The sequence below is a fragment of the Ailuropoda melanoleuca genome, chromosome 1 (assembly GCF_002007445.2).
Source record: "Ailuropoda melanoleuca isolate Jingjing chromosome 1, ASM200744v2, whole genome shotgun sequence".
NCBI classification, from domain to species: domain Eukaryota; kingdom Metazoa; phylum Chordata; class Mammalia; order Carnivora; family Ursidae; genus Ailuropoda; species Ailuropoda melanoleuca.
The window spans coordinates 100,678,048-100,691,304 of NC_048218.1; the positions used below are offsets into that span (position 1 = coordinate 100,678,048).

The 13,257-nt window shown below is 40.7% G+C and overlaps 1 protein-coding gene across 6 annotated transcripts in view; it reads right to left on the minus strand.

Moving 5' to 3' along the window:
- The window catches only part of LOC100472458 (schwannomin-interacting protein 1), a 559,220-nt gene that overhangs the window by 55,651 nt on the left and 490,312 nt on the right, over positions 1 to 13,257 (minus strand). The window contains exon 1 of one of the 6 annotated variants that reach the window (XM_034663803.1): positions 2,163 to 2,438. The exons of the other annotated variants lie outside the window; for them this stretch is intronic. Coding sequence (XP_034519694.1) covers positions 2,163 to 2,192 — 30 coding nt within the window. The 5' untranslated portion in view covers positions 2,193 to 2,438. Of the gene's footprint in view, positions 1 to 2,162; positions 2,439 to 13,257 lie in introns of those variants that run through there. 6 annotated transcript variants of the gene reach the window in all.

The window sequence follows — 13,257 nt, forward strand, 5'->3', positions numbered from 1 at the left end:
ATAATAATATACACCCAGACATATGCCCCAAAATGTGCATATAATTTTGGGGGAATGGTCCCTAGAACTCCATTCATGGACTCTCCATTAAGAAACCTTGGTATACATTTATGGGAGGAAAGAAATCAGTCCTACAAATAAATTCTACTTAATCACTAAAAATGCTACCCTAAGGAATTTGCTTTAATCACTGTATTTTCATCCTTCAAAACAAACAAATAAATAAGCTTTCATCCAAAAAAGGGCAAGTTTCTGAAAACCATCCTACTGTTGATATCACCAGTGACTATGACAACGTCAAGCCAAGGACTTAGAGAAACTGCCCATTCTGAATCCAGTCACGTGCAGTGCCAGGTGGGTTCTAAACCTAAGGTTTCTAAGTAGATTAAGACTTGGCTTCACGGTTAATGCTTTTGTTTTTACTGATTTATGAATAAAGGGAGGGTGTTTCAAACATACACATGAAGGTAGTTCTACTCCAAAACCCCAGGGACATACAGGATCTACTGACTATTATTATCTGCCTAATACACTTAATTTTATTGTGAAAGTAAGCAATAAATATTTCAAAACTATTAAACACACAATGACAGTGTTATATGTTGTAATTCATGAAAAATAAAATCAATTTGTCTCCTTTCAGAAGCAGTCAGCTAACAAAATCCCCTCTCCTCAGATGAAATTGCTGATACCTGACCAATTTTTGACCTATAAAGCCAGTGATTTCATGAACACCTTACTGAAAAGGTATAGGGAATAATCTTATAGTAGTTTGCCTTTCAGAAGTTAATTACATAGCTTCTCTGAAAAGAAAGTAGAAAAATTATTTTAATTTTACAGTAATTTAGTCACCTGGAGCCACGCCATAAATAGGTTAGGCTCTCCACAGATGTTTGACATTCCCCATTCTCAAACTCTGCATTGTGTATAAGTGAAGTTTTGGTTTTTCCTCAGCATCTTCCCTTTCTCATGGGAGGAATTCCTGTGAAGCACACATCTCAATATTTAGGATCTCTGGACCTAGATGTACTATGAAATGAAGATACAATAAAACAAGCCTGTAATTACAGAATTCCCATCCTGAAGCAGAGAGAAGTGGATAAATATATTTCATAGGCGCACTTTACTTAGCTGACAAACCACTGTCTTGAGCCTTGTGCAATGTACAATTCTGCCTGCATACGTTTACCTCTGGGAAATCTGACCTAATGAGAAACACCTGCTTGTCTCAGGTAACCCACCTCACACAAGGAAGAGGCATTGTTAAGTTAAAGAACTGGTCTCTTAGAGCTTCTGAACTCGGTCAGTTGAGTAATCCCCCAATAGTAACCATCCTGGACTTGGATTAACCATGCCTGCTGCTGCAAAGAACAATTACTCTGAGAACATTCTCGTTGTCTGCTTACAACGAGGACGCTTTCAATGTTGTCTCCACAGTCCAAGTTGCAGGAAGGAGTTATTAACACTCTAGAACTGGCCTTTTGAAATCGTTTAAGTGTTTAATTCAAAACTCCACATAGCAAATTAGCACAAAGATGAACATGTAATACTAAAAAATTTTCCATGGGGAGTTTTTTATGCATGTCAGCACCTTAATTCTTATTTACCAACCACCGAAAACAACATGCTAGTAAAAATAAGTTTGGAAAGACATACAAGTGCAGCTTTAAACATCAAGTGCATGCTGGCCGATTTTTGAAAATTTCTCAGCTCATCAATTACACTTCTTGTTTGCATAACTCCCTTAAAGGCAATCCTAAAAACTGGGTGTACAACAACTCACATCCTATGCGATGAGCAAAAATCATATTTTGCAATGTTACCCGAGTGGATTCTGACCAGGTTTTTCCCTCTGTGAAGCCCCTTAAATTCAATTACAGTTTACAGCAGTTCCTCTTATTTGCACAGACACAGAACGTGCAAAGCACAGATCACCTCAGTGGATTTCACAAAATGCTTTAAGGGCCAAGGAAGCAGTGTTTTCTGCCCCATTACTCCCCCTGAAAACCTAATTACAATTCAGATACTGTATGCGAGGAAGGCCAGGAGTGGAGGATGGCAAAATCCCTTGAAAATCCGGAATGAGGCAACCTGCTGCTTTGGAAGAGGAAGGCCTCCTTTCCCAAAGGATTCCGGCCTCACAATCAGGCTTTAAATCTTACCTGATACGAACAGTTCTCCTGATGTACCATCTCAGTGCATCCTAGGGCCCAGACCCCAAAGCAGGACGGCTCCGCGAGGCTGCAGAGGCAAAGCGCGGAGCATCCACTGGCGGCGAGAACGCCCTGGGAAGGCAGGGGCTCCCCGCAGATTAAAATGGATGCTGTTTCGCTGAACAACCTGCGCAGTGGCACTGCCCGCGCCGAGAAGCGCGCAGCGAGCCGAGCCGCTCTCCTCGGAAACCAGCAGCGAGGCTCACAAACATGGAGCTAGGACGGGGCTGGGGGAGGGGGCGCGCTCATCGCTGGCACAATCAGCCAATTATATTATAGGCACAAAGAAAAGGATCAGTCTGGGGCTGGTGTGACCTTCTGGTGCTTTATGAAGGCAGTTAACTGATGTGGAAACATTCTAGTCCTCATTAAAGGGAAAAAGGCCAGCGAGGGAGAGGGAGAGAGACAGACACAGATCAATGTTGCAGTCGAACATGTCTAACCTCCGGCATCATCCTTCCAGCCCACAGATGCTGCTTGCATGGTGCTTATAAAAAAGAGGCCGCAAGGATCATTTCGGAACTTTTAACGTGCGAAAGGGAAAACAATCCGTTCTGAATATGGACACTGAAGGGATGTTTCTCGTGTTGAGTTTTTAAAGTGTTTGTCAACTTTATAACTAAAAGGAGGGTCTTCGTTCCTTAAAAGGGTGTTATTTTGTAATGCTTTTGATTCCCCCCTTCTTCTGGCTTTTGGCTGTCTTTTAAGTCACACAGAAATCGTATGAAATAATTATTCCTAAAATTTTTCTAGGGAGGGAGCTTATTAAGGTATTGAAGTCAGTCTAATTCGTTCATTTCGTGAAAATGAAACTAAACTGCAAGGTTTTTTGAAAGCAAGTTTATCTATACATATAATCCAATGCCAGGACTTGAACATGTACACACCCCACCCAATAAAGGACATACTATCCTAGAGACAGACCATTTTGCCTAAGAGCCCATAATGGAAAGAATTCTGGACTTGCAGACAGTACTTAAAGGAAATACATGTTTCTGGGGGGAAAAAGGGGAACGATTTCTGAAATGTTTCACAGGGTCATTCTGGGGTTTTAGGATACATAGAAAGAAACAACCAGCTCTGTAAATTCTTGAAGCTAATTTAATGACAGCAAATTCAGAAAATAAACACAATAAAATAAAATTTCCTTATCTATATTGCTCAGTTGCCATAGGCAATTTGTTTTGTTGTTTCTTAATAAAATGGCCCTGAGCACATAAGTGATACTCAATAAACACTTGACTGAATTTAAACCACCAAATTAAAAAAGATTCAATAGGGATATTATTCTTAATTAACATTTACCAATCTATCTATCTACCTCCTCAAAAACTCTTGCTATTAACCACACAGTCTTTCTTATGCTACCGACAGAGAAAAACAAGTACTTTATGCTTGAGGAATGAAATCCACATGTTTGACAAGTTTTCGCATCAAGCCCTATGTTAAGGAATGGTGGGAATTTGCGTTAGGAATATACGGTGATGTATTTATAATTTTGTAACAACACCTCTGTTGCTTGCAAAGAGAAAAACCTATTTTTAGAAATATTCTTCATTTTTGCGATTTGAGATTCAAACAGGAAAGTTTGCTACCTGAGTCCCACTCCAGGGACACACTCACATGCATGGCTTCAGCTTCCCAGTTAGGGGAGTGAAGAAGTGGCAGGGAAGGGCCCCCGGAAGATCTCACAGGTTCAGATTTCCGCACCAGGTTCACCGGGTCCCAACGAAAAGTACTCTGGAGATGTAGCCTGCAGAAGCTCACAGCCCTTCTCTGTGGAATACAGGAGAAAGACAGGCCGTGGGACTGCAGGACTCTTAAGCCTGTTCACTGGCAGGTGGCACAATGAAAGCTTGATGAATGAAGCAGAAACATGAGCTAGATCATGAGTCAAATGTAGGATGAAGAGAGGAAAGAAACTTTTCAGGGAAAGGAAACAATATTCAATATTCCTCACCCCAAACCCCATCCTTCTCCATTGAGTCATCCACACAGGACAGAGACAGAGACTTCTGTGTGGAGTGCCTTGCTATACAACCCCCTACAAGAAGGTTCTGGAATCGTAAGTATGTGTAAGGAAAAGTAGGCCCTAGTAAAAGTTCCTTTTGCAAGGTAGCAAATAAAATGACATGAAAATCCTATACCTAATACAGAAAGCATACCCCAACTTTCCAAGACAGAACAGCTTTAACTTCAAAGGCTGTTAAAACTCGACTCAAGTTACTGCTTTGACAATCTATCACCTAAAGACTCGGGAACATGCTTTCAAGCTGTAAAGGCCTAAAAAGCTGCTTCCTGGACTCTGTTCTCTTCTGAAAACTAAAGGCTCTGGGATAGATTACATAAGCTCCTAAAAACATTTATCATGTGTTGTTTAAAAAAAAAAAGTCTAAACATGATCCCACTCTTCACAGTTGCTGTTCCATAAATAGTGGAAGTGACTCAGAGGTGTCTCTGGGGAGAACAGATTTCTGACAATTGTATCCCAAGTCCTGTCAAAAACCCCTCTCAAGTGGTATAAACAAGCTTAAAAAAAAAGGTAATATATCAAGCAAGCTTCCCTCTATAGTCATTCATTGGAAAGGACTTTGTGTTACAATTTAAATTATGATTTGCTAGTACAAAAAACTTTAAACAGAAACCAGCTGTTCCAAGAACGTTTAAGCTAGAATAACTTACCAAACTACAGTAACATTTGTTATTTTTGGACCAAAAAATATTGGCGAATTATTTAAGTATGGTCTATGTACTGTAGAGATTCTTTTTTCTTCTTAGGTCCACACAACTTTCTTCCCATAAAAAGTATTGGGTTTCAGATTTAGATAGGACTTCAAAAGATACACTGTTATTTTCCAGATCTGGAAACTGAGGCCTAAGAAAGTTGTGACGTGCCCAAGAATATAAATCTTCCTCTCCTCGAACATCAATAACAAGGCATCAAAGTACGGAAAAAAAAAAAAGCCACAACTCCAGATTTTCTAGGTTCATATCTTGTGAATGTGTTCTTATTAAACAATGCTAAATGGAGGGCCACTAGATTTGGAAAAATAAACCCCTTTGACTGAGCCAATGTAGGCTGGCCTCGAAATCAACACCTATCATAAAGTAAGCAGTTGCAGTATGGTTCTACCTAAATCTGAATCAAAATTATGCTTAAGAGGAAGAAAAATTAGAGCATTTCTTGATTAAGCTGTTTTTCTGCCACTGAGCAAACTATGGTGTCTGTAAATCCAGAAAAGTATTTTTTTCAATTGTGGCAGTTAATAGCAATAGAATGGAGATTAGTGATACAAAGTCACATCTACAAGTCATGTGAGCATACAGTTTCAAAGTGAATTATTGGGATTAGGGACCAATTCGGAGGGGGCATGGGGAACTTTCTGGCACAAGCTGTGGGATTTGATAAGGGCTTGGCTTATGCAGGTGTGTACATTTGCCAAAACTCATTGGATATTACATTTGAAATTTGTACATTTTGCTGTATGCAAAATTTACCTGAAAAGAATAAAAAAGATCTGGTGAACAAATTCTGAACTGTAGTTAATGACATGCAGGCATTTGAAAAGCATCAAATAAATGAGATGAATTGATGGACAGAGAGAGGAGATCATCGTTTGATGGGAAGCTTTAATGAAGCAAGTTTAGTCACTTTAATTGCAGAATGTGGGTGGGGCATAAATGCATATTCACCTAAGAACTGTCCAGTTTGAAAATGTTCATAATGAAATTTTAGGAAACAACGAAGTTATGGGGGTGGGGAAGATGAACAAGGAAGCCATTGTCTTGAGTATCTTAAACTTTTAAGATTTTCCTTAGGAATTTTGGAAAAGCAGGTAGACATTTTTAAAAGTGTTCAGCTGTGCTTCTTTTGGGGCAATGGAAGGAAAGGAATTATGAGAAAAATCAATCCTGGCCACATTAGGGCAACTAGGTCCTTGAAGGACCTACCAAAGAATATAATCAGTGTCACTGAGACAATAAAACTTAGAAAATGGCTTTATAATTTACATAGTACTGTCCCCGACATTTCCCTCAATTCTTACATCCTTGTAGTTGAAACGGATTCCTGTTATGTGCCATGTGAAGAAGTGTTTCTGTCCTCAAGGAGTTTGGAAAGAGAAATAAGGCAGTATATAAATGATTGGATATAATGACAAATGATTTGTGCCTGCAAAGAGATTTTCTTGTTTGCTCACTAGGAATTCTGGAGATGAGGAGAACTCTTAGCTAGGGTACAACGGAAGACTGCAATAATCTTGTTCATTTGGCTGTTCACTTCTTAAATACCTATCTTTTCTATTTCTAGCTTAACATAAATTTACTTAGGACTTGGATCTTGGTTGGTTTCTTCAGTGCTAATATCCCCAGCATTTGAAATAGTACCTGGCATATAATGGGCTCTCAATAAATACTTTTAACTAAATGTATAAATGACCATGACCTTCAGAACGTCACCCCATCTATCTTGGGCCTCAGTTTCCTCTTCTATCCACTGAGGATGTTAATTCCTTGTTTATTAGATTGCTGACTGGATGAAATGAGAAAAACACTTAAAACTCTGAGGTCTTAGGTGCTCAGGAGAGGAACAGAAACGGATTCCCCCCCCCCCCCCCCCCCCCCACNGTTGAAGCTGTAGAAAATTAGATGAAGGGAGAGACTGTAGAGAAAGAACTAGTAAGAAATAAAGACATCCCTATGGTAAGCACAATAATGACTTCCCAAAGTATATCCATGTCCTAATCCCCACCTGGGGAGATGGGAGATTATCCTGGTTACCTAGATGGGCCCACTGTCATCACAAGGGTCCTTAAGGTAAAAGGAGGAAGCCAAAGAGGAAGGAACAAAGGGATGGTAGTGTGAGAAAGGGATGGTAGTGTGAGAAAGGTTTGGCCCAGGGGCGCCTGGGTGGCACAGCGGTTGGGCGTCTGCCTTCGGCTCGGGGCATGATCCCGGCATTGTGGGATAGAGCCCCACATCAGGCTCTTACGCTATGAGCCTGCTTCTTCCTCTCCCACTCCCCCTGCTTGTGTTCCCTCTCTCCCTGGCTGTCTCTATCTCTGTTGAATAAAAAAAAAAAAAAAAAAGAAAGGTTTGGCCCAGTGTTGTTTGCTTTGAGGACAAAGGAAGAGCTCACGAACCAAGGAGTGTGGGAGGCCTCTAGAAGAGGAAAGGCAGGGAAACGGATTCTCCCCCTAGAGCCTCCAGAAGGAGCACAGCCCTGCTGACATGTTGATATTATCCCAGGAAGACTCCTTACAAACGTCTGACCTCCAGAACTACAACAGAATTATTTGTAGTGACCTAAGTCACTATGTTGGGGTAAATTTTTATAGCAGCAATCGGAAATTAATACTAATCTTGGGTGAAAGTATGCATTTAGAGGGCAAGAAGAAGCACAGGGAATGTGGTTAACAGGGTGAGAGGAAAATGAAAACCAATGTAGTGAGGGGATGATGGCGGCTGCTGGCAGAGCTCAATTGCTTCAGATGCTTTTCTGCAGAGAAGCAGACAAGACTAGTAGGGTGGAAGGTAAACACAACCAAGAGCCATTAGTTCTGACTATTAGGAAGTCATGGGTCCCTCTGAGAGCATAGTGTGTTGGGGTGGAAGCCAGGTTACAAGCGGTTGAGAAGTTGAAGGACTGAGTAGAAAGCAGTTTGTAAGGAAGTTTGTTGATGGATTGGAGCATTAGGGTTGTGCGCTGGAGTGCATAGTGAAATCAGAGGGGCTGCGGTTGTGGCTGATTTTTAAGATAAGGGAGACCCAAACATATATGTGTTCAGCAGGGAAGGAGCTAGTGGGAAGGGAGAAATTGAAGACAATGGGTGAAAAATAACCAAAAGGGCCAGGTCCTGGAGTTAGACCAGGAGCACATGATGGGTCTTCATTCAGCCGTGGACCTGAAGATATGTCGAGCAAAGTTATGAAGCAGTGTTGAGTAAGGAGGAGGTCATGGTGGAAATGGAGAAAGATGCAGGAGCACAGGTGCGGAGTATCCTTGGGCCCTTAAAGGAGCAGGTGGTTAAGACCTGAAGGGCAGGGAGGGCTGGGGTGGGATCAGAGAGTCTGGACCAAAATGGTGGAAAGCTTTTCCAAGAGATTTTGTAGAGGGTGTTGCTGTATTACTTGAGAATATTCAGTCAATGCTATAGAAGAACAAGAAAAACAAACGGGATGAATGAAACTTATGAGGTGCGAAGAATAGATGATGAGTATGTGGTAGCTTGTCAGACACACGGGAAACGCATAAGATGTTTAGATTGAGATAATGAGTAAGCAAGGAGACAGAGGCGGAATTCACGGTATGTGTTAAGTATCAGTAAGTAAGTAAGTAACCTGGATGTGTTAGACATGGATCAAGCATGTGTGTGCAGGGCACAGAAAGGAATGGAAAGAAGAAAGAAGCGCCTAATATTCACAACACACTAAATAACCCGGCATTCAATATTCATTAGATTGTGCACTGACTGTCCACTGCTGACATCCATTCTGGCCCTATGTGTCCTCCGCCCAAGAAACGCACATACAATCCATACTGCTCATCCGGAGAGGGGGCGAGCTACGGAGGAAGCCGGAGGGACTTGTCCCTAGTGTCTCTGATAAAGCAAGCTGCATGTCACTGGCAGACACCTGTGTCTAACTGGGCCTCCCTTCTCAAACTTCAACTCTGGTTCACAACCTTATCATCGACAGGGAAGGTGGCTGTGGCAGGAAGGTTGGACGTAGAAATATCATAGAACCTATGATCCAGGTAGTATGGTCCTACACTGTATCCTACGTATGTCAATGTGTCCCCTTTTCCTTGTTTTTTGATATGCATTTTAAATTGATTCAATGAGCTATGATTTGAGCCTGTTAATTTGGTCCGTGACTTCTGGGACAGAGTGCCTGTGATGGGCTTGGAGGCTCCAGTTGCATCAAGGTCATTTCTCACATGACAGAGAGAATGCTTGGTATCAGAATATTCCCACATGTTCTGAGGCCCAGAAATGGGAAGTGAGAGAAGTATAAAAATGAGATAGGTTATAATTTTTTTATCCTTGTAACTATAAATAAAGAACTTGTCTGAGAGTCTTACAAACCATTGCAAACTAATTTACTCAGAAGTTTTGACTATTCTGACCCTGGTTACTTTTGTTTCAGGTATTAAAAAATAATGTCCTGAGCAAATTATAGTGTGAATCAATGGTGGTCACCTTTTTCTTTTCTTTTTTGAAGTATTAGAATCTGCTTTTAAAATGAAAACTGATTGCAAAATAATAGAAGTGTTTTTAGAGCAACATAAAATATTTAGTTCAAATTTATAATATTTACCAATTATATCTTTTATTGAGAACATGAGGCTGTTTTCTTGTACATAAATATTTGGAAATAGAATTTATAGATGTCAGCTGAAGTTTTGTTCCAACTATATTTTTACATTTGTTGAGTTTGTTTGCACCACATCAAGAGAATCTGGTTTCACACAGATAAGTAGTTGGAAATGGTGGCAAGCCTTTTTAATAGCTTATGTTGCAATCTCTGATATTCTTCATTAAACATATCTAGAAGCTTGAAAGCAAAGTAATAAGAAATTTATTTCCAGATTGACTTACTAACAATATGTAGCAACTGCTCGCATTTGTCATAAGAACAGATAAGAAAAGACAGAGTGCCCAAACTTCCAACAGGTCATCTCTCTAGAACCAGACCTGCTCATTTGAGGTGTGGGGCATTCACTTGGCATTGTGCAATCCACCTGCTAGGCTTGATGAGGAAATGTGCCCAGTGGATGGACCTGACCCTAAGCTGGCACAGGACCGTGCTGGGCCCCGTGGGCATCTCAGATAATTTTTCCTTCTTGGACATGCACAGGCATGACTTTTCAGTAAGATCAGTCCAGGGGTACCTCGAACATGGTCAATGACACATTTACAAGTTCAGTTTTAAGGACTATACAAGACTACTTAGCCTGGAGGGATAAATTAATATGCTGATGTCAAAAAGAGGGTGGGGCAAAATACTTTGCATAGATATTAAGGAAGGAATCACTACATTTGGGCTGAAATGTTATATTCTTCTTACCACAGTTTTTCAGGACCACTCTTCTCCAAAAGCCCGAGGTCTCATAGACAATCTCATTTGCATCTATATTCAGAATTATTTTCACATCTCTTTAATCACCAATTTGACTTTTGGGGGGGGACTGGGGATGAGGTGTTTAGCAGCTCATAGAACAGGTGCAAGTGAGCCTCTAAAAATATCTCCTGCAACCCTGGGTTTCTACATACACAGTTTGAAACCTGATGCGTCAGGCAGTGCTATAGCAGGCAGCCTCCCTCTCCTTCTAGAATAATGCGATGGTTTATATTTCAATAGAATCTGCCAAAGTGCTTGTTTATTGGACACAGTCCTAGTCCTCTCCCCATAGTATTTTCTGGCCAACGCTGACTGAAACTTGCAGGCTGTAGAAAAATAGTAACTGACTCAGATAAATTTGGGTGAAGTCTACATGGTTTCATCCCAAATTTATGTCGGTTTTTAAGGACCATTTCCTTTTCTTTTCCCAGCCTTTGGAGTCACAGAGAGCAGTGGCAGGAAAGTAAAAGGTAGTATAAACCTGCCAGGGCTAACACAAGACTTTCAAATAAAAATAAGTTGGTCTGTCAAGAGGAGTCAAGCCAGAACTAGCACAAAGTGCATGTGCGCGCGCGTGCGCGCGCACAGGGGAGGCAGGGGGCACAGCCTCCCTCGGTCCCTCCAGGTTTTTCAGTAGCGCAGACAGCTTTACCTACCAATACAAGAGCGTGTAGCCACAGCACCACGTGGAATTCCCCCCCATCTCCCCCATGACAGAAAAGTCTGTTCACTTCTCCAAGGCGGAGGTGCTTGATTTAAAACCAGGTTAACAGAGCATTAGGGAAGGGGACTGACCCTCATCTTGAAGAAAGGTGACCTCTAGTGGACGACTGTGTTTTTAAACCGGTTCCAATTATGAAAAGCATTCGAAAACAAAAATAATGGTTTCAATCATATATGGAACATAAGAAGTAGGAAGATCGATAGGAGAAGAAAGGGAAGAAGAAGGGGGGGGTTAACAGAAGGGGGAATGAAGCATGAGAGACTATGGACTCTGGGAAACAAACTGAGGGCTTCAGAGGGGAGGGGGGTGGAGGAATGGGATAGACCGGTGATGGGTAGTAAGGAGGGCACGTATTGCATGGAGCACTGGGTGTTATACGCAAGTAATGAATCATGGAACTTTACATCAAAAACTAGGGATGTACTGTATGGTGACTAACATAACATAATAAAAATTTTTATTAAAAAAAGTGTTTCATTGCTTTATTGGCCTTTCCATGATATTTTTAATACCAATTATAAACATAAATACCTAAGTCTCCAGTTACATTAATGACAGGGTTTAAAGTTACACTAATGCTAATACATCCACGATTACAATCTAGGCTATCATTGATAGTTCTGGACTGACGGAGCCTTGGACCAGGAGTCACAGAACTGGGTTCTGGGCTCAACTGTGTTTCTTGCTAGGCAAATTCACAAGGCAACAGCTTCTCATCTAAGAGTCTCCACTTTCTGGGATGCCTGGGTGGCTCAGTCGGTTAAGCGGCCAACTCTTAACTTTGGCTCAGGTCATCATCTCCAGGTCCTGGGATCTAACCCCCAGTGGGGCTCTGCACTCAGCGGGCAGTCTACTTGAGATTCTCTCTCTCTCATCCTCTCCCTCTGCCCCTCTTCCCAGTCGCATGTGCCCTCTCTCTAAAACTAATGAATAAATATTTTTAAAAAAATAGGAGCCTCCACTTTCTAATCTACATGAAATGTTTGGACTCAGAAACTGTCATCTTCCTGCACCCACTACCCGCAATACTACTTTCAGGCTGTCAAATAGCTGTCATTTAAAATTAAGTTTATTTTATATCCTGAGGTTTCCAAACGAGCAACAACAATAAAATGAATATCACGGCACATATTAGCATTGGGCGAGTCAGCAAAAAACTATTAGATTTCAGTTCAAGGTCTTCCTTATATAAACGTAATAAAGATAAAAGCACTGATTTTTTTCCTTTTTTACATTGCAGAAAAAATATTTCAAAAGCTACACACATTAGCTCATTAGTTTGTGATGAAATTTTAGTTTATTATGAAAATTAGCCACCATTTTCAAAAGATTTATTTCAAAGAATAAAAGTAATGATGAAAAAAGAAACATAATTTATGTAGCATATCTCTTCTGGAAACTGCTCATCAACTGACATATTTTCCTAGTGTGTGTCACCGAACACAGGAAAGAGGCATAATTTATGATTAAACGCTATTAACGTAATCTCTAAGGAACTATTAAAATTCTTTGGTGGTACTTAAATCTTATTGTTTTTTCCCCCCTCTCAATACCAGAGTAACGTAGAGATGCTATTAGTTATAATGGCATTTAGTGCTTAAGAGGTTCCTCGGGTATACCCTCCCAACTAGTTTTTCTGGGGCCAGTGAGGCAACAATCTGGAATTTACAATCTTCCTAACAGTCACTTTTCAGAAGAGGTGTTGGAATGACTTTTATTTGCTAAAGGGTAGGAAAGCAAACACTGGTCTAAAAAGTTGTTCTGAAGTGTAATAAAGATGTTAGAATGTCATTTAATGATTTCATACACTTACTTTATCTTAAAGCTATTGAATTAAGAAAGTTTCTCATCTTCTTGAAATAAATTCTTTCTCTGTATAAAGGTACTGGTTAGGAAATTATGCTCCTCCAGACAGTGAAGAGTGAGTGGACTGATTCTCGGAGAGGAGGGTTAAAATCCATCATGGATTATTCGTAAGCAGGCAAGGTAATCTGCGCATTAATCCCGACTCTTCTAAAACTCCCTAACTTAAACCAGTTTTCCTCTCCGAATAGCGAAGAGAGCCTCTTTCAGAAACATAGGCAAGGCCAATAAAACATTCATTTATAAGTCCCTGGCATTTTCATTATTTATTGAGAAAGTCAAGATAGGAACGAGCAGTTTTTTTGAGGTCCAGTGCGTGGCAGAATCCCTATCCAC